The following is a 27,516-nucleotide window of genomic DNA, read 5'->3' on the forward strand; positions in this document are numbered from 1 at the left end:
TGCTGTTTTGTTTAAAAAAAGCTAGATCTCTTAGTGAATTGGTTTTGTTCATCTGCCTTCCTCATGAAGCTTTTTTTGCAAGTCATTGAAGCCCGAGGTCTCGTTGCGCTGGATCTTAATAGGTTGAGTGATCCCTATGTGAGATTAAAGCTTGGGAAGCAGCGAGCAAAGACTAAGGTTGTGAAGAAGAGCTCCAAGCCATGGTGGGAAGAAGAGTTTTTCTTCCAGGTTGAAGACCTTGGGGAAGAACTGACTGTTTCAGTAATGTATGAGGACAAGTGCTTCAATGGCGATTTTATTGGACAAGTTAAATTGCCGTTGTCTATGGTCTTGGATGCAGAGAATCATTCTCTTGGGACTGCTTGGTATCAACTGCAGTCCAAGAGTAAGAAGGCGAAGAACCGAGAATGTGGTAAGAATTTATGTTTTCAAATCTTATTCATCTGTTTACTATGAGATTCGTGTAATTTTTTTTTCCCAAAATGCAAATTTATGTTGTATGAATTTCTTCTTCATTTTGTTCCCTGGATTTTGGGTTCGATATGTCCGATTCATGCATCAGTTTGTTAACCATGTCTGCCTTTTTCTTAAGGGATTTATATCTTATATTAGAACATGCGTGGTTGGAAATTAGTCTCAATCAGTACTGTCAAACTCAAATGAGGTTTTTTAAATCTCATTTTACATCTGATGACTCTATAAACATGTATAGAATCTTCTGTGATTCAATCTAATTTAAATTTTATTGAATATAATGAATGGAGATCTAATTTGCCAGGTTCTTTTTAGTTTTAGATCTAATTCAAATTTTATTGAATATTATGATTGACTTTTGGCTCCTGTTAAGGCTTAGGGGATGATCTCTTGGATCAACAGGCTATAGATATTGATAGGTAGGTAATCCACGCGTTGATCTACTACAATAAGGAACATCTTTCAAACATCTCATTTAACTTGGGTTTGAGGCTCAAGGAACTTTGTACTCAACGTTTGAGACTCTGGAACTACTTGGTGCTTGTGGAGGGTGACTATTGCTGAGTGCAAAAGGTGTTCCATGACAATTTTATTGATGAGGGGAGGAGAACCCTTTGGTGGAACGTAGGGTCGACGTCCAAGGTGGTGAGTTGAACCCTCAAATGATTATTTGATTATTGCTTTGTAAGAATGTTGTTAGTGAACCTATGAATCACATAAATATGAGTATGGACACGGGCACAATGTTTATGACATTACATAGACATGATGATAAGACATAATTGTAAAAAGTAGGATATGACAATTCATGGATACAATTTTATATTTAATATATTATTAATATGAATAATATAATTTTATGTTATTCTTTAATGAAGGCATCATGTGATGAAATATACTTTCATAAAATAAACATTCTAAATATGAAAAGAACTAATTAGGATTAGTAATAACAATTATTTTATTGCACAATCATTTATTTGTGTCTCGCTATGTCTTGATCATGTCCTCGCATGTGTCCTTTTTATGTCTTGCCTTGTACTTGCCATGTCTATGCCGTATTGAAGCCCAAAATTTATTTAAAAAATCCTGACATAGTTTTCGGTGTGTCAAACACGTGTTGGGACGTGTCGGAGTTGTGTTCGTGTCTAACATATGTTCGACATAGACACATATGCCATTCAGAAGTGTCCGTGCATCATAGCCTATATTATTGTGGCGATAATCGTTTCTTTCATTTGATGCTCATTGATGGGACCTCACTAGCACACCAATTGGATGACGCTGTGGATTTATGCACTAGGATCCAATAGGTGTTAGAGGTGGATGACCTTATACAATTGCGAGGAGTCACTAGAGGAAGATTCAATGCCATGCAGGCAATGTACCCCTTGTCGACCACTCTTAAAGAGTGCGGTGAATGATTGCCCTAGAGAGAAGGCACTTCATTAAATCTCCATTGCACAACATTCAAGAATGCTATTGATTAAAGATATTGGTTCATGCATCGTATTCGATACAAAAGAAGAATTTCAAAATATAGTCCTAGTAAAATGGCATATCAACCTTAAAGGGATTTTTGGATAAAGGAAGGCGCAAAAAGTACAATACAACATACAAAGTGACCAACAAAGTGACATAGAAGTGAAAATACATTTTTCTTTGCTCCTTAGGATTTTGGGATTTAGAGGAAGTGATCCCGAGTCTTCTCTTCTTTCTCTCACTAGAGTGTTCTAGAGAGAGGTACTCTGGGGAAAGGGGGTGGCCGGCAGTCACCCCCTCCTCTGAAGCTTTGGGGAGGCGGTCAAAAGAGTAGTGGTGGTTCTCGTGGCGGTGATGGTAAGGAGATTGGGGTGGGATTGGCTGGTCTTGCCTCCGGTAATGGGGGTTCTTATGTGGATAAGGTGGATGCAACTTGGCAGGGGAGTCGATTGGGCGATAGTGGTGTATCCAGGCAAAGCTTGGTGGAAGTTATGGTAAGAGATGGGAGAATATCGGTGGACAATGCAACCCCAAGGGATATTGAGGATCATATCTTGAGGAAAGCTAAGGAGTGGCGTTCCAATTTGGCTCTTCTCGTGCTAAAGAATTTAGGCGATCTCATTTCAAAGTTTTGTGCGAAGATGTAGGTAGTGTTGGAAGACTCCTTAGGCTCTGATGTGTTGGCCAATAGAGGCATGGTGGTGTTGGGGAAGAATAACACCGATAAAAATGGAAAGTCACAGAATGAAGATGTGGTGGTTGATCAACAAGAAAAGACTGATTCCAGGTTGTACTATCACCTTGGTGATGGAGCGACGACTATGGAGGTTATGTCGGAGGCGGCAATCAGGGAGGATGATAATATGATTGACTACATGGCTAGTGAAGCTCATTGGGAAGCTATGCATAATGATTTGGAGATTTGTGAATCTGGTTTTTCTGCAGGTGTGGAAAATAGGGATACAAGTATGCAAGAGGCGAATTGTTTGCTACAGTGCCCCCCAGATGTCTATGAAAATGCATCAAACAGCCAGCTGTCTAGCAGCTTCCGAGTAATTGCTGGCTTTACAAAGCTGCAAGAATAGTGCGCCGCTTGGCAATAATGATGGTTCTACCAAGGAGAGATTGGAGGCTGCACAACCCTCTAGGGCCCCGAATCCTCAAAATCGATTAGCCAGTGGTTGTGTTTTCTCCAATGCTAATCACAAATTTCCGATTGGTAGGTAAAATGCTTGGGCAAAACCGGCTCACATTCAAGTCACTCAAGTGGAGAATGTGAAAGACTATTTTGATGAAGAAGGAATGGTCAATCTTAATATGGAGAAAGCATGATTTAAACATATCTAGACTTGAAAATGTAATTGTTGGGAAATTACTTGGAAGACATCTTTTATATGCTGTCCTTAACGTGGAACTTTGTAGGAAATGGATGCATTTTGGCTTTTTCAAATTTGGTTACGATTAATTGCTTTATAAGCATCTTTGAGAGTGTTGAAGCAAGGGATGTTGTCCTTTTGGGAGTACCGTGGTTCGTTGTGGGTACAATTATCGGATTGGATGTGTGAAGACCTTCCTTTTCGTCAGAATCTTTTGTTGGTTTTTCGACACCAATTTGGATTTAGTTACCTCATTTACCAGATAATATGAACATTCTCTGTATTGCAAGGTTGGTAGGCCAACCATTATGGATCAATGTGCAAACAGACCCTTGGGGTCAGAATAATTTTACTCAGGTATGTTTTCGAGTTGATCTCTTAAAGAAATTGGCAATTGGCACTTGGAATCATGGGATAAATGAGAATTTTTCTAGAAAATTGAATATGAAGATATTTCACATCTTTGATTTAAGTGCGAGAAATGGGCCATAAAATGTTCCCATGTCAGGAAGTTTTCATTCTGTTAAATGTGGGAAGTACGAGGATCTCAGAGGAATCTAGCTAATTTAGTGGGTGACATGGCTGGAGCTAGTGGTGTGGTGTAGGTTGATCTTTTAAATCCTTCAAAGGGCAGCACCTCTAACATGTCAACCCGATAGGCTTCCACTATGGGAGATGGTAATAGCAGGTATGATAAACAAGAAACAGTCACACCAAGTCAACCCTCTAGTGCACTGCTTCGAAGGAGGAAGATTGGTAACATGTTTGGCCATGGACACTAGTTACCATGAATCGGAAAAAAATCACCAAAACCAGGCAAGTCTGGTGATTCGGTCAAACAAAGAATACTTTCGACACAAAGGGCAGTGAGCCCACAAAGCAGAAGGCAGATCTCCCACCTCAATCTGTTGATTATATACCGCAACAGGTTTTTAACTTTGGTTCCATTCCAGCAGGGGGTGATGAGCCTACCCTTACTTAGGTTCTCTAAAATTTCATGCTGGTTTGCCCTCAACTAATATTGGTTTCTTGTTGATTCATGGTAGCAAGCCCAAAACTCCCAAAGAAATGGTTTCTAAAGCCAATTATGGAAATTAATTGCAGGGCTTGAGGCCGGCTCTAGGACAACAGAGGAAACAAAAGAAGAGGGTGGAAATTGTTACGGACAGCGGGGATGCGTCCCCCGTGGATGATCAATGAATAATATCCTATTATGGAATTGTCGGGATGCCTAGAAAAAGAAGGTTAGAAACTACCTTGGGACTCTTGTTGTGGAAAAAAACACATTGGGTAAGTGGGTCTCTTGGAGAATAAAATTGAGGACATTAGCAGACTGGAGAACGATAAGCTGGTTGGTAGAGATTGGAATTATTTTCATCAAATGACCTGTGGTAAATACGGGGGTATTCTTGTTCTCTAGTGTATTAACTATATGAACTTCATTGTGACCAGGCATAGTGACCAATGTATCATGGGGACTGTGAAAATCTAAGACTTCTGTTCTTGGAATATCGCTGTGGTTTAAGCTAGCAATGATTACTCTACTCGGAGGGCTCTATGACATCTCATTGTGGAGACCGGTGATGTTGACACCTCGCTTCTTATTGGAGGAGATTTTAACTGCATTTTATCTCAAGAAAAGAAGAAAGGGGGTAAACTGTTCAAATTCTCTACTAGAGTTCAAGAGATGTCGAACTTCATTGCCGAAAATGATCTTGGTTTCTCGGGTCCATGCTTCACGTGGTCTAACAACAAAATTGAAAACAATAAAATTTGGGTTCAACTTGACCGATGTATGTTCAATTCCACGAGGATGCGCCTTTTGCTTGTGTGGAACACTTGCTTCATATGACTTTTGATCACTGTCCGATGACTCTTTACTGGGAGGCACAAAATACATTCAGTAAGAATGAGTGGATTTGTTTTGAGAATACTTGGACTTCATATTCGGAAGCTTGGCATATTGTGCTAAGGAAATGACAGGCGGAGAGGAGGCAACTATCTTGCATTGGAAATGATTACGTGCTATTTACATTTGGAGTAAAAATAATCTAAGAGAGTTGACTAATCTTGAAACTCAGCTGGAAGGTGAAAGCTCTATGTTTCACTTGGATGAAAGTTTAGATCGATGGTACGATGAAGAAATTGAAGCGAAAATGAGGAGTAAAATGCATGATCTTAATGTTACCTTAGCTGGGTTGGCTGTTTGGTGGAAGCAAAGAGCTAAGGTTAGATGGCTTAATGATGGGGACCACAACACTTCTTATTTTCTCTCTGTTGCTACAACCCAGCACCGATCGAACCGCATTACCAAAATCACGGATGCCAATGGGGATTGTCTCAATGAAATGCAGGTATTTTAAAGGCCTTTGAGAGTTTTTCAACTCCAAATCGAAGTGCAAGCTGCTTGTGTTTCAGAGGTGGCCGAACGTGGAGGAATTTCCCCTTAAAATTTAATTGAATAATGAAATTCTTTCAAAGGAAGTGACAGAGGAAGAAATTTGGTTCACGGTTAGTAAGATGAATGCCCCCAAGATTGACGTTATCATACTTCTTTCTTTAAGCACTTTTCGAAGATTATTTGTAAAGAGGTTATTAATGCGTTTGAGAAATGCTTTCTGTCCGGATGTGTGCTGGAGCAATGGAGAGAGACTCTTATTGTGTTAATTCCTAAAACGACCAGTGTCATATCTTTGGCGCTGTTTTGTCCTATTAGCTTTTGCCAAACTATCTACAAATTTGTTGCCAAGATTTTTGTTAATGGACTCAAAGGAGTTTTGCCGACTATTATATCTGAGAAACAAGCGGCTTTTGTTTTCCTCGCTATCCATTTCTACCAATTTTCTGCTATTTTTAAGAGATTTTGAATATATTCAAATATGCTAATGTTGTTTCCGGGCTCATGGCGCTTAAAATTGATATGGAACAAGCTTATGAGAAAATAAGCTGGTCCTCTTTGTTTGAGAAAATGAATCACATTGGATTTCACTCTACTTTTATTAATTAGGATCCGCAACGTGTTCATCGCCCCAAGTTTGCTATCATGGTCAATGTACAATGGACGGAATGGATTCAGGTGGAGTGTGGTTTTCATCAAGGGCGCCTGTTATCATCCTACTCTTTATCCTTTGCTCGGAACTTCTCCTGCTTCCGCTCTCTCAACAAGGTCAAAGTTTTAGGATCCAAATTGGTAGAGGCGGTCCTAGAATCTCCCACCTTCTATATGCTGATGAATTTCTTCTCTTCTCAGAAGCCTCTATTTCGGTGACCAAATTCATATCTCGGATTACTGAAAATTATTGTGAGTGGACTGGTCAACGTATAAATTTGGACAAATCCATGATTCTTTTTAGTAGGAGAACACACCTAATTGGAAGAAAAGAGAAGTTGTGGAGTTGCTTTGTTTTTGTAAAGTTGATGAAATCACATATCTGGGCATTACATAAGCTCAAGGGAAGCTTGTCAAATCTGATTACAGTAAGCTCCTTGTAAATATTGCCAGTAAAGTCAGTTTTTAGGGAGTTCGTTACATCTCATTGGCTGGGCGTATAGCCCTCCTTAAGGCATCATATATAGTGCTGACTATGTACTTGCTTACTTATATTGAGATTCCCAAGGGTCTCTCCAAGGAGCTCAAAACTCATGGAAGAAAAATTTTTTGGAGCAAAGGTAATGGAACGAAGGGTCTTTAGTACATTTCTTGGAAGGATTTGTCCAAACCGTCCAGACTACGCAGTTAATAATTGGAAAGGGCTGCTTAGGGCCAAACTTGCTTGGAATTTTCTATCTCAAATCTGCTACGCAGATTTCTTGCTAGCAAATATGATACTAATGTGTGGAACAATACCAGCAATAGAAGTGGTTCTATCTCTCGCATGCACACTGTAGCTAATCGATCTATTAGGCGATAAGTACCGCTAGTGTCGACCGAAATGGGAGCTCTGAGCTTCGATTTTCTGCTCCCAAATTCCTCCTCCTCTCTCTCTCTCTCTTACAATCCCACTCCCTGTTCCTTTCACGTGGGCATAAGTGAATTGCAACCCTTGCTACTGTGCAAGGCCGTGAGTAGCAGTGAACCGGGTGGCACAGGGAAGTTGCAACTCAGGATTTTAGGGCTCCAACATGATTTCTGTAAGCACAAGTCCCTCTCTCACGTCATTTGTGACTTTCATTTTCTTTCTCACACTTCCGTTTTGACTTGTACCTCGTTTTTCATGCAAATATCATTTTTGATAGCAGTTAAAGGCACCTATTGTGTGCCGTAAGCATCGAAAGTCTTTTGCGAGTTTTTGTAATGTTTCTAGCACGAAATCAATGTAGGAGAGGTGTGGTTGGAGGTGATAATATAGAAATTAGGAGGTTTCGGACGTATCGGTTATGCTGAGAAGTTTATTTGAGGTATGTGTTGAAAATTAAATGCATGTTATGAGCTAAAATTTATGAAATGCTATTTTGTTTACTAGCCTCAGGTTGTCCATACGAGATGACGAGCTCAAGACGAACGTGTGGGCACTCTTCATATGGCTGCTTCATCAAATCAGATGAAATAATCTTATGCTAATTTAAGATAAATAATCTTCTATAGGTTTTCATATGAATTTTTTTGATGCAAATGCATGTCGGCCGTTAAAATTCCCTTCATTCTTTTGAAAAATATAAAATGCAGTTTTAATTTAATTTAATATATGTATATTGATTTTCTTAAAAATAATATTTTTTATTTTTTAAAAAATAAGACTGGATGGATCTCATTCATTTAATAGTTTAAGTAATCGAACATAATACCGCAAGTAACGCACCTATCCCGAGGAATATGCACATTACTTGATAGTGAGACTTGATCAAATAAACTACAGAATTTATGACATATGTCTGGTCTGCGACAAGTTCCCCTATCTAATATGAAAAATTAGATAGAGTTTATATTACCTGCGTTTTTAAAACTTCCTATAGAAGCAAACCCCTATAGTTAATTACCTCTCAAATAACTGAACTCATTTAAGAGAACTCTCGATGATGATTAGATGTATCAATCTTCATGAATTCAAAGTTTAGGGTTTCTAAGGTTGGACATAGAAAAGTCAAGTGGGGGAAAAGAACCAAATGAGAACATTTATTTCTGGAGTCGAAGGAAAGAAAAGTAGGGAATGTCAATGATCCTGAGGAGAACCTCGGTGATTTCCTAAACTATCATATTGTTTGACTTCAATTTTGAGAAAATGTTATTTGACTTTTCATTCTGTTAATTTTATTATTTAATTCTTATATTTGCATGACACAATCATACAAATGACCTGGAAGATAGAATGGTTTACGTCGTATTGGACGATGACCTCGGAACCTAAAGTGAGTTAGGGCTTAAATTACACAACATTGCTGTGCAAAAACCTAAACGATAAAATGAGGATTTATGTTGCGCTAGGCGGACTACCTCGAAGTCTTATGACTTGTTATTTAATCTAAGGAAAGGTTTGTTGTTGTAGATATGTTTGCTCTTTCGAAGTTCTTCTGTACATCCTCGCCGTGCTGCACGTGGTATTAGCTCCAAGCTCCATGTCATAACAATTTCAGGTTTAATGTTAAGTTTAAATGTACATGTAATTTTTGGGTCAGTGGTCTGTTGCTGGGTACCTCCTATAAAACCAGACTACTATCCTTTTATTCTAAAATGTATAATACGCATAAAGGAAATAGTAGGAGGTGTAGTAAAGAAAAGCAATAACTGGTGTAGTAAGAAAAACAGTAGTAAAGAAAATATAGTAAATATACAGTAAAAAAGAGAAGAGCAGTGTAATATACAGTAAAGGAATAAATGCTGTAAATATAAAATAAATCTGTGTGCCTAATGGGAATAAATCTCATGAAAGACTCGAGAAAAAACTGGGAATGACTCACAAAAACTCAATAAAAATCGTAGGAAATGCACGAAACACCGAATAAAATCGTAAGCATTCAAGACGGGGTGGACTTAGAATCAGGACCTTGGGTTAAAATCAAGACCATGGGGCCTTAATAAAATAGTCAACATCATGTATGTGTGATCCAACACTAAGTAAAAGGTTTCTGGCCTAACAGTCACATAAAATGACAATTCCTAACCTGATTCATATTACTGTCTCGTAAATTTTTTATAAAATATTTTGAAAGGATTTCATTTTTCGAAAGAGATTTTTGATTTGTCATGCACTTAAAAGAAAATATATTAATTTATAAGGCACTTAAAAGAAGAGAGACGGTAATTCCAATCCCTCATTCTCTCAAAGTCACTGAGTCAGGATTGTGCTAGAACTTCTCACACATACCCAGATGTCTTTTTCATCATTGTCCTTAAACCCCAAAATCATCCTACTAACAACCTTGCTTGATTGTTCATATATAACCAGGGCTATATATGTGCGTTTATGCCTCAGACATAAACACCTAAATCAAATCAAGAAACAAAGAAAAAAGAAGAAAAAGAGGGTGAGAGAGAGGAGGGACTAATCCACCCGAAAGGACAAAGAAATGAACGGTGGATAGACCCGCAAAACATTTTTTTTAAGACTCCAAAAGAACACAATAGAAGGCCTTGAAATCATTTGTCGACCACTTCAAATCAACCGACCGAAATATCTCAAAATGGTGCCCAAATCAATGAGGAGCCGAGATATTAACATCCCCATCTATTTCAACTTGAATTCTACTATCAACATCCTCATCTATATCACCATCACTTTGAACAACAGAGCCGAGATATCTAAATCGTTCACACCTTTTAATAATTTGATCACCCAAAGTTACACTTCTGTCACTAGAACTACTACTACTAAAACTACATTCCATGTATTCAGTTTTAGCTCTACTTAAATGAAGGCCTTTAGGCTCCAATGTAGACCTCCATAATTCAAGTTTTTCCTGGGTTTTTTCTCTCGTCTTATCCACGAGAAAGATATCATCCGCAAAAAGCATACACCAAGATACATCCTCCTGTAAATGTCCAATTAGACCATCCATAACTAAAGAAAAAAGATATGGGCTTAAAGCCGATCGCTGATGTAAACCAACAGAAATAGGAAAATATGTGGTCAATCCTCCTTCAGTTCGAACATAAGTAACAACTCTAGCATACATATCTTTAATGACTTGAATATAAGTCATATCAACACCTTTCTCAAGAACTTTCCAAAGGATATCTCTTGGAACCTTATCGTAAGCTTTTTCTAAATCAGTTAAAATCAAATGTAGAGCCTCCCTATTATCTCTGAACTTCTCCATCAAACCTCTCAATAAATGTATAGCTTTCATAGTAGATCTGCCCGGCATAAATCCAAATTGATTATGATAAATCCTTGTAATAAGTCTTAAACTATGTTCAATTACCCTCTCCCATAATTTTAAAGTATTACACATCAACTTAATTCCTCTATAATTGGCACACTCTTGTGCATCCCCTTTTTTCTTAAAAATGGGGACCAAAATACTCTTCCTCCATTCCTCAGGGATTTATTTTGTTTTTAAAAAAATATTAAAGAGTTTAGTAAGCCAAAAAACTCTCAAATCTCCTAAATATTTCTACACTTCGATTGAGATATTAGATCCTGCAGACTTGCCACCATTGGTTTTCTTTGAAGCCTTCTCAACTTTTTTTTTTATTAATGCAATGATAAAAGTGAAACGTTTTATTATTGTTAACGATATTAAGATCACTAAGTTCGATCGTACTTTCAGGAACTTCATTAAAAAATTTATCAAAATAACTCATTCACCTATTTTGAATATCTTTTTCCTAAGAAAAACACTTTTTTATTTTCATCTTTAATACACTTTAAGTGAGTAAAATCTTTACCTTTCTTATCTCTTTGTTTGGCTAGTTTACATATATATTTTTCACTTTCATTAGTATTTAATATATTATAAAGATCACTAAAAGCAGAATTTTTAGCGTCACAAATTATTCTCTTAGACTCCCTGCGAGCCGTTTAATATTTTTCTCAATTCTCTATGTTTTTACATTTAAACCAATTTTTATAACTTACTTTCTTATATTTTATCTTTTCTTGCACATTATTGTTCCACCACCATTTTTATTTATAAAAAAATTTTCTTTTGATTCTCCAAGTACACATTTTGCTACCTGTTTAATAGTATTTGTTACTTTATTTTACATAACATTTGTTTCTTCACGAACATCCTAAATTTTGAAATCTTGAATTTTACTCATAAAAATAATTTTATGTGTCTTATATGTTCCCACTTCTAATTTTAGGATGATGAGTCCTAGTATCCTTTACTTTACAACTCTTCATTTTAAAATCTAGATCTAATAGTCGGCGTTGGGTACTTAAATCCTCACTTAGAATGACCTTACAATCTTTGCAATCTCGACGATATCTTTTTCTCATAAGAAAATAATCAATTTGTGTTTTATTAGATTCATTCTTATAACTAATAAGATGCTCATCTTTTTTCTTGAATAAAGTATTAGTAATAATAAAATCATATGCTAAAGCAAAATCTAAAATGACTCTACCTTCCTCATTAGTACTTCAAAACCGTAGTCATCTTGAATATTTCTGAAATCTTCAACCACTCTACCGACATGTCCATTTAAATCTCCTTCAATAAAAAATCTTTCTACAAGAGGTATCATTTATATTAAGTCTTCTAAGTCATTCCAGAAATTTTTTTTAGACCCTAAATCTAAACTTACTTGAGGAGCATAAACACTTATAATATTAAATATCTTAGTATCAATGATAATCTTAAGGGCTATAATTCAATATCCAAATCTATTAATTTTTAGAACATTTTCTTTTAAACTTTTATCAATAATAACACCTACACCATTTCTAGTGCAACTCTTACCAGAATACCAAAGTTTAAAACCTAAGTTCTCAATCTCCTTAGCCTTTTCTCCAACCCTTTTAGTTTCTTGAATACATGAGATATTAATATTACTATGAATCATAATATCAACTAATTCCATTAATTTACCATTGAGAGTACCTATATTCCAAGATCCTATCCTAATATTAGTTTCATTAGTTTTATGGACTAACTTCTTTATTTGCATCCGTTCGTAATGTGGGAACCCTTGCTTATTTGGCACTACACCCGGGCGTTGGTGTACCTTGCATACTTTTCACTGTATTCAGGCCGTACAACGCGTCACTTTCAGTGGACGCCCTAACACTTACACAATGATCAAAACGATTCATTTCATGATTTTTTCAAAAAGTTTTACGTTTGTTGTCTACTATCTAACGCAACCCTCCACTTTTCAGATCTGAGCATGAGACCGACAATGACAGTGTTAAATAAAATAAAATAAAATAAAAACAATTTATACTTAGTTGTCATGATAGTAAGTATTTGAAATTAATCTTGTCAGAGATCTCCTTGTCCTGCAATTCTTTTTCATTCAGATTAGACTAGTATATATAATAGATTCATAAGTTTGAAGTTTGATATCCAATGGACACGAACTTCCATCATTGTTGGAAACTACTTGTATATAGCTGTAATTCTAAACAGCTGATATTAGCTTAACTAGTTTTATAAGTGCCTACAATGATTTAAAAAAGACTGCATTCACCATTTTATTGAGGCCTGGAATTCATAATGAAGGCTTGCTAATAACTTAAGTTTTGACCAAAAGAATTTTCACTTTACGGAGTGGACATAAAGGTTAGTGGAGGCCTATTAAGTAACACGCACGCAAAGATAAAAGCACTAATTAAAGAATTTGTTAGTATTTTTTATGGAGATTTTTAATATAAGGTTTAAGGCTTAATATCAAATGATAATTTATACATACATACATACATGCATACATGGTTGACGTTTCTTCAATTGCTAGAGGATTATGCCTAAATTGGTGTCATAATACTCATGGGGTTCCTAGGTTTTCATGAAGGGCCTCGGCATAATAAGCGTTCTTTTAAAACTAATATAAATAAAAGACATATGAGACCATTTTCTTTTGCTGATAAGATTCACAATAAAGGACTTATGAACCACCATAGAGGTCAAGTAGTCTGACCACTAGTCTTACTTGATAATGAATGCCTTAACTTTGCCTCTGTGTATTTTAAATTAATCTTCTAAAATCTCAGTGGTAAGGTAGGATAGACTAGCGAATAGAAAAAATGTCAGGAAAGAAAGCCAGACATGCACATGGAATTCCTTATACATACGATAATGGTTAAAGTCCAAAGTAGTTCCCAAACTATTTGTATGTGATCAATTTAATTTTAGAGAATCATATTGTTTCAATTTAGCGCTTGCTTATATAAATTGATCTTGAATGGTCCCTCGGAACTGAACTATAATTTTTTTTTTATTGTTGAGGGACATGTATGTACATTTTGTGTCATAGAACTAAAATGTATAAATTGTACATTTTTTTTTTATAAATTCAGATGTTCAAAATTAAAATTTTATTTTATTGAGGTTAATTTTGTTACAAAAATTTCGGAGTCAGTCACAGATGTTCAAAATTAAAATTTTATTTTATTAAGGTTAATTTTGTTACAAAAATTTCGGAGTCAGTCACAGATGTTCAAAATTAAAATTTTATTTTATTAAGGTTAATTTTGTTACAAAAATTTCGGAACCAGTCACAGAACTATTTTGGATTAATTTTATAAAGGGGCTAAAGTAGAGAAATGTGATACTATGAATTAAATTAGTTGCATATGAATAGTTAGAACTATTTTGGGCTTTAATTACAAATGATAAAGTGATATTATTTTGATCTACATGCAAATGTTTTAGGCTGACAATATGAATGTGTTGGCTAGTCTAGTGTTTTGAACTCGAGGAATGCGGCCTTCGCTATGTTACTAAATGCAACTTGATTTACTTTTTAGATTACAAATTGGGCGAATAGCTTATTCATAATATTTTTGTAAAAAATTGCCAAGCAGTTGAGGAATTAAAATTTTCTTGTTTGTTTTTTAAATATTGTGCAAAATTTATCGTACGAGGCTATTCAAATTGCAAGAAACCACATAGAGCATCACAGTAAATTTTATATGACAAGCAATAAATTTATAGTTATTTTTATAGTGCATGCTATGAAGTGGAGTAATCGTAACATTAAACATTATAAACTCCATGTACTCGGGAATCTAACATAACACTGCAAGGGAGTTTGCCGAGCTACATACACATTTTAAATAATGGCTACCTCATTAACTAGTTATTACAAGAAATTATTATAAGTCTTGTAAATGAATCCATAATTCCCTATTATATCAATTTTGATAGTACAATATTGATTCAAAGGAGAAAATCTGCAGGTAAAATGAAAAACAGAGTGAGGTCTATGATTTGATAGATTCACGGGTAACACTTGTGTGGTGCCACGAGGAGCGGGTATGATAACATTTCCAGTCGTACTTAAGGTGACAGACGTGCATAAGGCTTTATCCCATGAGCTCTAAAGTAGCTGGCTTGCAAATTGAGGTGCCAATGTCATTTGTGAATAATTTGGGTGTCACCGTAATGGCTTATTTGAGTTTATCGATGCGACTCAACTTCCAAGCAACTTGGTTGGCTTGTCTGCAATGCTCGCGATGCTTGCAGTTGAGGCCTGCTGGTTCTTATTTGTTTGTGGTTCTTTAGCCTTATAGACTTTTGTTGTAAACCTTTGAAATGGGATCCAAAAGTCTACCTACAAGAAGTCTAAGGGCTTGCTAAAGGGGTGCTTGGCATGATGAAAATGAGGGTCATTGAGTGGAGGGCTCTACGTTGGCGTGACAATGGTTTGGAAAGATACATTTGAGAGAAGAAAAAAATGGGCGACAATTTAATTTTGTATCTTTCATGTAAGTTTTGATAGTATTCAATGGTTGATGTTTTTGTTCTTGAATGGTTCTCAAATACCATGTACAATTCTTTGGTGAGGAGAGCAAAATAAAAGAGCAAGTAGTAGGAGAAGTCTAATTGTTAGATTGTAAGTTAATTGAAGAAGCAACAATATTTTAACTTTGGAAATTGTAGTGTTGTTTGTAGAAGTTGGAGGTTCATTTTGCATTTGCATGAAGGAGCCTTCTCTATTTTAATGGTGGATAAAGCATGCACTAGTGCTTGTTCTGCTTGCTAATGGTTTTTTCTTTGTGAGAGGGAGTGGGTCAAGAGAGATGATGGAAGGTTCCTTGTAAATACTAAACTATTTTAGGATTTGCATGTTGATAGCTAGCATTTGATTTGCTATTGCACTGTCACTAGACATACTGACACCAAGCCCGTCTTATGTTAAGTGTGGATTCTACCGAAAGTGGACCTCCTTTTTAGGAAAAAGGATGGGTTCCGCCGACTTGAATTACTCTCCTCCAGAGGGTAATCGGTTGTGGTGAGTCATTGTAAGGGGATACTTCTGGAGAAGACAAGGTATTGGTCAAGGATGACTTGAACTCATTTAGAGATTCGAGTTCTCAAGGCAAACTTCCCAAATAAAGTAATTGAAAAAAGATGTCATCCCCTAGGCCAACTAGATGAACTTGTTAAGAAGGATGAGTTCTCGGGATGAAATTGTGGGGGCAAGTTCTTTAGAATTAGAATTTTAGTCCTAGGGCTGACTAGATGAACTTATAGAGAAGGATGAGGTCTTAAGATGAAAGCATAGAGGTTACTTCCTAAGAAAATGATTCTATCTTTAAAATTTTCAGGTGAAATGTACAAGAAGAGATGACTACTATGATGAGTTATGGAGACATTATTTTCTAGTGAAAATTCATGGAGAGGTTGTTAAGTGGAGGCAGTTCCCGTGAAAAAGTTTTTGGGACACTAGTTTCTCTGGAGAAGTCATTGAGTTATTGAGAAGAGGCAACTTTTCGGGACAAGTTGTTGAGATGCTATATTCATGGGCCTCCTAGTGTGGGTGATTAGCTTAAATGACCAATTTAATTGAATTTTTGAAGAAAAATCATTATCTTTGGAAAAGTTATTTAACTTAGATATATTATTTATTTTTAAACAAATTGTCGAGAGGTTCACAAAAATATGACTCTTGAGAATCATCTTCAAGATTGGCAACTTCACAAGGAGGGTGGTTGACCAAGGCTGATTGAAATGGGTCACTTTAGAGAAAGATGCAACTTTTTGATACAAATTTTTGAGATACTAGTTTCTTAAAATAAGTTTACAAGAAGATGTAAGAATGATATTATCTTTAAAAAATTGACTTAGTAGTGCGCCAATTTTGGTGTGAAGTTGAAGAAATCAAACTTCCACATTGGTCTTGGTGTTGTATAACCCAAGAGGAATAGAATGGTGCCAACCAAATAGGGAGGATTACAAGTTGTTGTAACAAACCAACTCTTATCCATCAAGATATTGTCCGCCTTGGCTTAATAGTTTCATGATTTTGTTATGTTGGTGAAAGTTCAAAGGTCGCCTATCACATGATTTCCTCTACACGAGCATGCTAAACTTTGAAGTTTTTGATAAATTGTCCGCCTTGGCTTAATAGTTTCATGATTTTGTTACGTTGGTGAAAGTTCAAAGGTTGCCTATCACATGATTTCCTCTGCACGAGCACGCTAAACTTTGAAGTTTTTGATAAATTTATAATATTTGCACCAAATGGCGCCTCAATGTTTAAGAGTTCAACTTCATTCTACTTAAGGGACTTCGCATTCTCCCCCACTTAAATAGCTAATGTTCTCGTCAGTTTCTTAGCTCATAATCTTCTACCAAACAAATAAGATTCTGAAGGTGGCCATTATAGATTTATGAGATGGCTTTCACTTTGTAGCACTTTGTCCCATTTAGGGCTCAAGAGGTGGCTCCTTTGGTGCATTGTTATGTATGGAATGTAATTCCCATCTTTAGGCTGGTGCAGCTCTAATATTATTTGTAATAGCATGAACTTTCATCCATGGAGATATTGTCTGCTTTGACCTAATGATCTCATAATTGTCTCATTAGTGTAATTTCCTAAGAGGTCTCCCATCCATCCCATGAGTACTTAGGCCCGAGCACTCTTAACTTAAGAGTTTTTGATGAAATTTTAATAGTTAACCAAATGTACCTCAATATTTAAGAGTTAAGCTTCATTCTATTTAAAGGGTTTCACAGTTGCCTCTAGTTTGCTCTCAAAGGATCTAAAGGTCGAAAGCAGGTCCTAACTTTGCTTAAGGAGAATCTTAACAAAACGGTGTCTAGAGGGCAAGATTTGAATAAAAGGACTTTCGAGTGCTAAGAAAGAGCTCAACATGGCAAGATACTTAGAATCTCTTTCTTTTGTAAAACATCTAAAAACTTTATGAGCAAGATTAAACTTTCGTATATATTCTACTAAGGTAATATGAAGTATTAACATTTTTTTTATAAATCTACTACGTATAAAAAATAGATTCATACGATTTCATGTATTTTTACTCTTGTTTAAGTTGATTAACTATAGCATTACAACCTCATAAGTAATTTCATAGATAATGATTAATTATCCATACTTCTTAAATTGCTTTTAAGGTGGAGGCTTTTTTATAGTCAACTAGCTTGATTTTGTAATAGTGATCATATTTTTAGAGTTAAGCTTGTATCAGCTTGAGTCCACTTATCAAATGGCTTTTCAACCTAAACCCTAACCATTTTAGTAAGGGTTTGCGTTGAATAAGAAAGTATATTTTGAAGCCAACTATTTTTTCCTTTTAGATATCTACTAATACTTATTTTTAATAATCGAAAGGAACATGATTTGAAAATTTTGGTTTATGTGACTGGTCTTTTGGTGTATTATTGTTAAACAACTTATTTGTTTGATGAATCTACTCTTAGTAGTTGTGCCAAATATTGAACTCTTGCTTAGATTCAATTAATGGGTAAGATGCATTAAGAGAGGAGGTGAATTAGTATTTTAAAAACGTTTTCTAATCACAAATTCTATGTTTGATAAACAAAATAATTATTATAAGTAGAAAAAGTGCAAGTAATGATAGAGAACAAAAAAATAATTTATACATGGTTTGATTCAACCGGCCTACATCTATTGCTAATTCCTATTTGATTAGGATTCTAGTAATCCTAACTGCTAAGTGCCAAACAACTTAGCTCTTGGAGTTGGTGGGGAAATCGACATGCAATCACGCTTGATAGGGGAGTTTGCCCCAAACAATTGTTTCAATACTAACAAACACTAAATCTTTATAGACTTGGCAAGCACTAAATATAGTGAGGATGTAAAAATGTAAACAAAATTTACTTATAATGTTTGGTCTTTGGAGAAAGATTGATGCTTTATGAAAGCTTTGCAAAAAATATCAAACCATGCGGCTTTTTTCTCTTGTTCTACCTCTAGGAATTCGCTTGAAGGTTTGCAAATGATGTTTGGGATGAACAAAATGAAAAAAGTGTAAGGAAATTGGAGCCTCCATCCCCTCTCAATGCTTTCGAAAAGGGGTATATATAAATAAGCTTCACCCAGGTTTATACATGGTTAAGACCAAGTTCCAATAAAATTTGAAAAATTTTGAGCTAAGAATTTGCTTATCGGACAATTAAGTGTATTTCATGATCAGTTCAAATTTAGAAGAATTTTATACTAATAATACGTATTATTGACTGATTGTATGCATGATCCCAAACTAGGTATTTGGGCATGAAGTTATGGAAATCCACTTTAGTGACTATAATTATGGAAACAGAGATCTTCTAATGGCTTGTCTCCAGTGGATTGTTTATGTCCGATTGAATGTACGGCTCTGAGATCTTATGTATAGCCTTGAGATCATATTAATGATTGAGATTGTCTAGATAATTCTCTATAGATGAAAACATTTATGAAAATTAGGTTCAAAATCACCTGTCCTTGTCTAAATAACCACCCAATGATTTAAGCTGTTTTTTGTAATCTTTTCAAAGTAAGTTGGATTACTTGAACATAAAATTTTTATTATTTATTTTACATATGAGAAAGTATCTCGATAGCCATGGGGTTATATATTTATTGTAACTAGAATATTAAAAGAAAATTAAATGAGTTAATTATCTGTCTTTATTAATTATTTTGAGTCTATCTTCCAATCCTTCTTGACATCATAGTTGCTAATAATATTTCTAATTTTAATCATTATCACTGTAATCATTTCATTGAAATATCGGTTACTCCGATCATTTATTTGTTATCATCACAATATGGCTTGTGGTTAACTTCAGATCATATGTTGCCTTATTAGATTAGCATTTACATCGGCTTTTTTGTAATTATATTAAAAAAACATTGATTTTGGGTTCTGATACATGAATGTTTTTATTAAATCCCGCAGGAGAAATTCGTCTAGCCATGTCACTTTCTCAGAAGAATTCTTGTGATGGAACACCTCCTTGGTCTTCTTGGGTAGATCTAACATCAAATTCAGATAAATCCTCAGAACTGAAACGAGAAATACCATCAGTAGAATCCAGTAGTAAAATGGACTCTTATGCTGTATCTGAGGATGAAGAAGTCAATCTTGATATAGAAGAGAAGTTGCGTGGTCAATCATTGCGTGAGAGAATGTCTAAGATTTTTTCTAGGAAGAATGTGAGCATTTCAACATCCTCAAGTAAAGATTCTGATATCACTGAAATAAACCAAGAGAAACCACTAAATCTCGAGCCTGATGAAACACTGTTACCTGATAATTTTTCTGAGTCTTTGAAATTCTTGAAGTCAAAAGAACAGGGAAGTGAAGTACCAGAAAATTTACCTGGGGGAGTACTTCTTGACAAGCATTATGCAATCTCCCCAGCTGTGCTGAACTCTCTTATCTTCTCACCTGATTCAAAACTTTTACAATCCTTAGCAGATGTTCAGGGAACTACTGATTTATGTATGGAACCCTGGAAATTTGAAAATGGCGGAGAGAGCCTGAAAAGAGTGCTCACCTACATAAAAGCTGCAACTAAATTAGTTAAAGCAGTGAAAGCTACAGAGAGTCAGACTTATCTAAAGGTTGATGATAGAAACTATGCTGTTTTAGCAAGTGTGAGTACTCCTGATGTTCCGTTTGGTAGTTCTTTCAGGTGTGAAGTTTTGTACTGTATAATGCCTGGTCCTCAATTGCCATCTGAAGAGCAATCATCTCATTTAGTGATTTCATGGCGCATTAATTTTCTTCAGAGTACAATGATGAAAGGTATGATTGAAAATGGTGCAAAGCAAGGCCTGAAAGAAAACTTTGTTCAATTTGCTGAGGTGTTATCTCTGAATGCTAAAACTCTTGATTTGAAAGATGCTGGATCCAGAAAAGAGCAGATTTTGTCTTCTATGGAGACCGAGCCAGAGTCTGAATGGAAGTTGGTGTGTAGAATTTTTGGCAATTTCACTATAATATCCTTCATATTGGCTGTTTTGTGTGTTACTGTGCATATACTACTTGCAAACCGTAGTTCAATACAGGGGCTTGAGTTCATAGGCCTAGATTTGCCAGATTCTATTGAAGAAGTAATGGTCTGTGGAGTCTTGTTTCTCCAAGGAGAACATGCTTTAAAGAGGATAGGTCATTTTCTGCAGGCAAGGAGGCTAAGAGGTTCAATTTTTTTTTTACTTCGAATTTGGATGATAATCAATATAAGCTCTTAAAAAATTTCTACGTTTAATATTTCTGTAAGTCCTGAGAATGCATTTATTACTTTAACATGAGCTGGGACTTACAATCTTAGAATTTTATATGCATTCATCACTCTTAAATGAACTAGGACTGCTATTTATGCATGGAACTGTGGAGACTTGACCATCACAGAATTTTATATTCATTATTCATGAATTATATTCTAACGGATATTCTTTGCTGCTAAGTTAGTATTCTTGTTAGAAAGTAGGCCTTGCCAAAGGGGCTTACTACTTTGCAACTGCATATTAAAAGAGAGGCAAGTAAGTTGTGATCATTGTTGATCTTTTGCCGAATATTAGAATATTTAACATTTGCTTCAACAAAATGTGCACAACTCGTTCCTGCAGTAAGCAAATAATTTGCAGCATGCTTGAACACTAAATAATCCTTTATAGCTCTAACACATTTTGCATTCATGTTGGTTTACTTTTTCAGGCATTTTTTCTTCTAGTATTTTGGAAAATAAAGGAAAATTTCTGTGAAATATTGTATTATTTTCCAATATAACTTTAGATTTTGAGTTTTTTTTTTTCTTTTCCTTTCATACAGGGAATGATCATGGAGTAAGAGCTGAAGGAGATGGTTGGTTGCTAACAATTGCTTTGATCGAGGGAATTAATTTTGCAGCAGCTGATTCATCTGGTTACTCTGATCCATATGTAGTGTTTACCTGCAATGGCAAGAGAAAGACAAGCTCAATTAAATTCCAAACTCTGGATCCTCAATGGAATGGTGATTCAATGACCTTTCACTTCTCCTTCTCTTCTTCATTTCAGATTGACATTTTGATTTCGTCATTGTTACAATTTACAGAAATTTTTTATCTGTAATCATAGGCCCAAAGTTTGTTATGCTTATTAAGGCTACCTTTAAGTTGTGAATAAAACTTTTTAAGTTTTTTAGATTGTGGCACCTTCAAAAGCGTTCATGCCTTATTCTACGATTTCTCATTACAATAGTTCAAATTTAGAAAAAGATCAATGACTAGTTGCTGCGTTGTGGATATTTTCGTAATACAACACAACACAATGTAGAGGTTAATTTGTCTTCGATAAAATCCCTTCAATCTTGATTTGTAGCCGATGCCAAGTATTCCTGCATAAGAAAATTATCTTTGGTTATGTAAGATAAAGGGCAGTTATGTACAAAAATAACCTACAGGAAGGTTAAAACTAATTCTCAATAGAAAGTGACTTTTGCAACCTCAAATTTATCAAAATCAGCGCTTCCATATTTTCTTAATATAAAAATGTATTAGAATTACTAACCACTTATTATCCTCTCCATATTTACAGAAATATTTGAATTTGATGCAATGAATGATCCCCCATCTACAATGGACATTAAAGTGTTTGATTTTGATGGACCTTTTAATGAAGCTGTTGCCCTGGGCAATGCTGAAGTCAATTTTGTGAAGAATAATCTATCAGAACTGGAAGATGTATGGATTGCCTTAGAAGGAACATTAGCCCAGGCATGCCAATCTAAGTTGCATCTGAGGATCTTTTTAAGCAACACACGAGGAGACCGAGTTGTCTCGGACTATCTAACAAAGATGGAGAAAGAAGTTGGTAGAAAGGTGAGATATATTGCAAATTTGATGTGCATTTTTCTGAAGTTTGAAATTAATAGCTTACTTTCTATATGTCAATGCACAGATAAATTTGCGTTCACCTCAGACAAATTCAGCTTTCCAGAAGCTATTTGGTCTGCCACCCGAAGAGTTTCTTATCAATGATTTTACTTGTCACTTGAAGAGGAAAATGCCGTTACAGGTTATTTATTTATAGAAATGGACAAGCATATGAGCCATTTGCACACTAAATTAGAATGTTATCATTGAAATCCCTCAAATAGAGTATATAAATTCTTGTAATTTCTAATTGACAAGGTTCATATCAGACTGGTGCTTTCTTATTGCAGGGTCGTTTGTTTCTATCTCCAAGGATTACTGGATTTTACACAAATCTCTTTGGACACAAGACAAAATTTTTCTTTCTATGGGAAGATATTGAGGACATTCAAGTTATTCCTCCCTCTTTGAAATCAATGGGAAGCCCTTCTCTTCTGATTATTCTTCGCTGTGGTAGATGCTTAGATTCAAGGCATTGGGCAAAGTCAGTAGACCCAGATGGAAAGCTAAAATTCCACTTCCAATCATTTGTTTCTTTCAATGTGGCTAACCGGTATTTGTTCCTGCCTTTTCTATATTCTTCTTTTGCTGTGCTTAGAACTTCAAGTTGATAGGAAAGGAGTCATTAATATAACTATGGCAATGAGACAATTTAGCTAAGCAAACTTGTTTATCATTAAACTGAATATTTTCTTTACACAATTAGCTAGACAGTTTGGACCATTTATTGCATGAAAGTGTTTTCGTATGAAAAGGTTTTATGATTTCTGTAATATCTTTGTTAAGTGACAAGAAATATTTGCTGTCCATATTTTGTCGTCCAGTGCGACAGTTTTTGATATTAAAATACATGAACGAAAAGTGAAACTAACATCTATATCCATATACATATACATACATACATATATATATATATATAGATACATCTATATATAGATACATCATTTAACCATCATATTTGAGAAGGTCTATTATGAGAGAATTACTAGTTATAAGAAATTGGCATGAAGAAATTTAGCTCTTAATGAGTAAAATTCATTTAATATTCATAATCCACTAATAAGTGTTCATATCAATTTCAATAGGTCTTCCTGATTATGGCTGTAAACGAGCCCAGGTCGTGTTCGGCTCGTTTATATTCTGAGCTCAGAAAGTGTGTTCGTGTTCCGCTCGTTTGCTTATCGAGCCGAACACGAGCTGTTCACGAACAAAGAGTCATTTTGACACACCAAATCACGTAGCTATAAGATGTTAAGGATTGGGGCAAGATTTAAAAGATTATTTGAATCTAATTTAATCATTTTTATTTTATTTTCTTCATTAATACTTTTAATTGATTATAAATCTTTGTAGCCTTATAGTCATCAAAGATACATATATAATTGATTAGTAGTATTTCTAGCCAAAATGAACTGAACACAAACGAACAAATATTTGTTCTTATTGTTCATGTTCGGATCGTGAACTTAACGAACGAGTCAAACACTAGTTGTTCACGAACAACGAGCCGTTTTGACAGCCCTATTCCTGATTAATATTTTTTCTTGCTATATATATATATATATATATAGATATACAGATAAAGAGAGAGAGCTCTTATTTGATCTAGTACTTTTACATGTTTAGCTCATTTAGCGAACAAGATGAAAATCTCATTCAAGTTGAACTCGCTTAGTGATCAAGCTGAGAAACGACTATCCAGACTAACCAGAGTTATTCATGATCATTGACCTGCTTTGGCAAACCAACGTGAGCGTTTGTAATAAGTGTTTACAACCAGCTTGATTTCCAATGCCAATATGTTTATGATGATACTCTAATCACCTATCAATTCCTTAATTCACTGATCTGCTAAAACCTACATTAGATATCTAACCTTCTCGATGTAGCAGGCTAATCATGGCACTATGGAAGGCAAGGTCCCTAAGTCCTGAACAGAAGATGAAGATAGCAGAAGAAGAATCCGAAGATAACAACCTCCAATCTGAAGAAAGTGGATCATTCTTCACCATAGAAGATGCTAAAATGTCTGAAGTTTTCTCCTCCGTTGTTCCTGTACCTGTGAGTCAACATTCTCTCTTGTTCTTAGTATGTTCTTGAAGATGACATTAGAAGGGCCTGAAATTTGATCATTTCCCTTATTATTTTCTGGTCTCTTTGCAATGATCAGATGAAGTCACTCTTAGAAATGTTTGGAGGAGGCTGTCTGGAGCAAAAGCTGATGGAAAAAGTTGGCTGTGTTGATTACTCTTTCACGCCATGGGAATCTGTCAGATTGAACGTGCACCAGAGGCAGATCCACTACAAATTTGATAAGAACATCTCCCGTTATGGTGGAGAGGTAACCAGTACACAGCAAAGATCTCATCTTCATGATAAAAATGAATGCATGATCGAAGAAGTCATGACACTCCAAGGTGTTCTTCTCGGCGATTACTTCACTGTGAGGAAAACATAAACATCTCTTTCTCTTAGGTTTTGTTTGGGATCACTTGTTTTTTATTTTTGCTTTTATTTTAGTGCATTTTTGTATTTTTTGTTTTAAAAATAAATTAATTTATTTTTAAAAATACTCAAAACATCTAAAAGTTGTTCTGAATGCTTTTAAAAACAAATAAAGATGTTATCTATACCAAACTTTTTTTATTTTTAATAAAAATAAAAAACGAAGAGCAGAAGTGATCCCCAACAGCTCCATAGATATTAGAATGCATTTAAGATCGCCTTAGCTCAGTTTTATATTTTTTTAATAGTTTTGATCTCTTCTTCAGCTTCATTTGAGATATCAGATTGGTGATCTTCAATCCAAATCGAAGGCATGTCTTGTCCAAGTATTGTTAGGCATTGCTTGGTCTAAAAACACCAAGCATCAGAAGAGGATAATGAAGAATGTTATTTCCAACTCATCACTTCGTCTCAAAGAGATGTTTCGTTTGTTCACAAAAGAGTTTTCCATGGAAAAATGAAAGTTTTCCAACATTTACTCCCTTATAACATCATGAATAACAGCTGGTGGAGTCTGATTAGTTTTTAGCACTATTAAACCTGAACGGTTTTGCTTTTGAGAATGAGACAAAAAATCAAAAGTCTCCTTTTAGTTTTTTTTCTCTCTCTAGGAAGTAGATTCACATGTACATTGGTTATGTATAGAAAAGACTAACTTTTATAATCCCTTTCTGAACTGTTGGCAGAGATCAAACTGATCAGATTTTGCAGTTTTTAGTTCAAAATTGAAGTTTGAACTCATTTAACATATACTTTGATGTAAAGAGCTAGCAAAGCTCAACCTGTTTATTTGAAATACCAATGTAACATCCTTTATTGTCATAAAACTTTAGCATGCAATTCTGATCATATAATGTTGAAGATTTACCTGCCTTCACAAGAATGCCAAATACTCATCTATCTCGAAGCCTTACCTAGTATAATGCATGTTGAAGCTAGGTGTAATCTAATTTATTTCAAATTTATAAGCAATAAATTAGGGACATTTACATGCATATTATTGACATATCAAATACTGAAGCTTTGATATTTATGTGCATGATACCCAAATTTTTGACATTACATTAAAAATATCATTATTATGAACATTTTAAAAGTGAAATATATTTTTTTGGAATATAGGCTTATGACATCAAAGAACTGTAAATTTTGCAGGGGAGAAGAATGCAACAGTACCAGAATCAAGTTAGCATATTAGTTGGAAATAAAATAAAAAATTATAATATGTTGTACTGTGAATATTTTGGGATATGTTGAACAGTTAATATCATAATGATAAATATGTTATTTTGAGCTCTTATTTAGGCCAGATTAACATCCATATCATTAAATATTAATAAATTTGTATGGCCAATAGATGCAAGAGAATTTGATCGATAAATGCTTGAAATTTGCCTTTTATAATTTCGCTTTTGATTTGTTATCAAGGCAGAACTCATCCCTGTTGTTTTGAAAACTATAGGTGTTGCTATTATAAATACCGGACAAAAAGTATTATTGCTGCTTGGAAGGCAGCTTGCAGTGATCGATTTGGACACTTACTCCTATGGAAGGGAGGAAGAAAGTTCCTTCAAATTTAAATGTGATGTTGATGGAAGCTTGAAGGGAATCATTTGTTTGGGACCTAAAAGTAATCATATTTCATTCAAATATATATATATTTTATTAAGGCAATGCATGAGGTTTATAATCTTGGTTTCTCTATTTTTGTTGGATATGCCATTGGGCTGTGTTTATCTTCTTTGGAAGATTTACATACATGCGACATAATTCCTATGTATTTACATAGCTGACACTTAAAATTTGATTTTTACATTAAGAGCACCTTAGCTTGCTTCGAAGGGTATATTTCACTTCTAAGAAGTTAGTGATATGAAATTTTAGACGTGATAAGAAAATTTTGTGTTAGAAATGTAAAAAGTAAAGTTTTGGTGTTAGATATATAAATTCATAAAAATTGTGTGGGATGTTTGCAAAGGCCCCTCCTTTTTTATAAAGACAATATGCATTGTAAGACCTGAAAAAAATTTTACGTAGTTTAAGCTCATTGTAATTAGAAATGTAAAAAATAAAGTTTTGGTGTTAGATATATAAATTCATAAAAATTGTGAGGGATGTTTGTAAAGGCCCCTCCTTTTTTTTTTAAAGACAATATGCATTGTAAGACCTGAAATAAAATTTTACGTAGTTTAAGCTCATTGTAAGGATCTTGCTCCACAAACATTGAAAGCAAGATCTTCCATGCATGATAATGGTATGGTAGATACAGAAGCTAAAGTAGCGAAGACATTTTCTAATATGATTACTGATTTAATATTTAGAAATGTTTAAAACTAAAAATATTTTCTCTTATTAACCGTCAAAATAATAGATTAAAAGGACAACATTATTATTTATTTATATTAAAAATATTTTAAATCATCATTTATTTAATAAAATAGTTTTACATTACCTTAAAAGGGGG

General features: G+C 34.7%; 1 protein-coding gene across 3 annotated transcripts; it reads left to right on the forward strand.

Moving 5' to 3' along the window:
• LOC110019082 (C2 and GRAM domain-containing protein At1g03370-like) lies at window positions 1-26,652 on the forward strand. 3 transcript variants are annotated; one of them, XM_020716631.1, is made up of 9 exons: window positions 1-412; window positions 19,586-20,830; window positions 21,464-21,646; window positions 22,210-22,493; window positions 22,573-22,689; window positions 22,838-23,100; window positions 24,440-24,608; window positions 24,718-24,990; window positions 26,515-26,652. In XM_020716631.1, the coding sequence occupies exons 1-9, from the start codon at window positions 64-66 to the stop codon at window positions 26,527-26,529; spliced, it is 2,898 nt and encodes a 965-aa protein (XP_020572290.1). In that variant the 5' UTR covers window positions 1-63; the 3' UTR covers window positions 26,530-26,652. The 3 variants fall into 3 exon arrangements, with proteins under 3 accessions (XP_020572290.1, XP_020572289.1, XP_020572291.1); XM_020716630.1 differs by lacking the exon at window positions 26,515-26,652 and adding an exon at window positions 25,319-25,819; XM_020716632.1 differs by lacking the exon at window positions 26,515-26,652 and adding an exon at window positions 25,319-25,435 and having other exon boundaries at window positions 24,718-24,964.
• The last annotated feature ends 864 nt before the right edge of the window (window positions 26,653-27,516 follow it).

The sequence above is a fragment of the Phalaenopsis equestris genome, unplaced genomic scaffold (assembly GCF_001263595.1).
Source record: "Phalaenopsis equestris unplaced genomic scaffold, ASM126359v1 Scaffold000046, whole genome shotgun sequence".
Classification (NCBI taxonomy): Eukaryota; Viridiplantae; Streptophyta; class Magnoliopsida; order Asparagales; family Orchidaceae; genus Phalaenopsis; species Phalaenopsis equestris.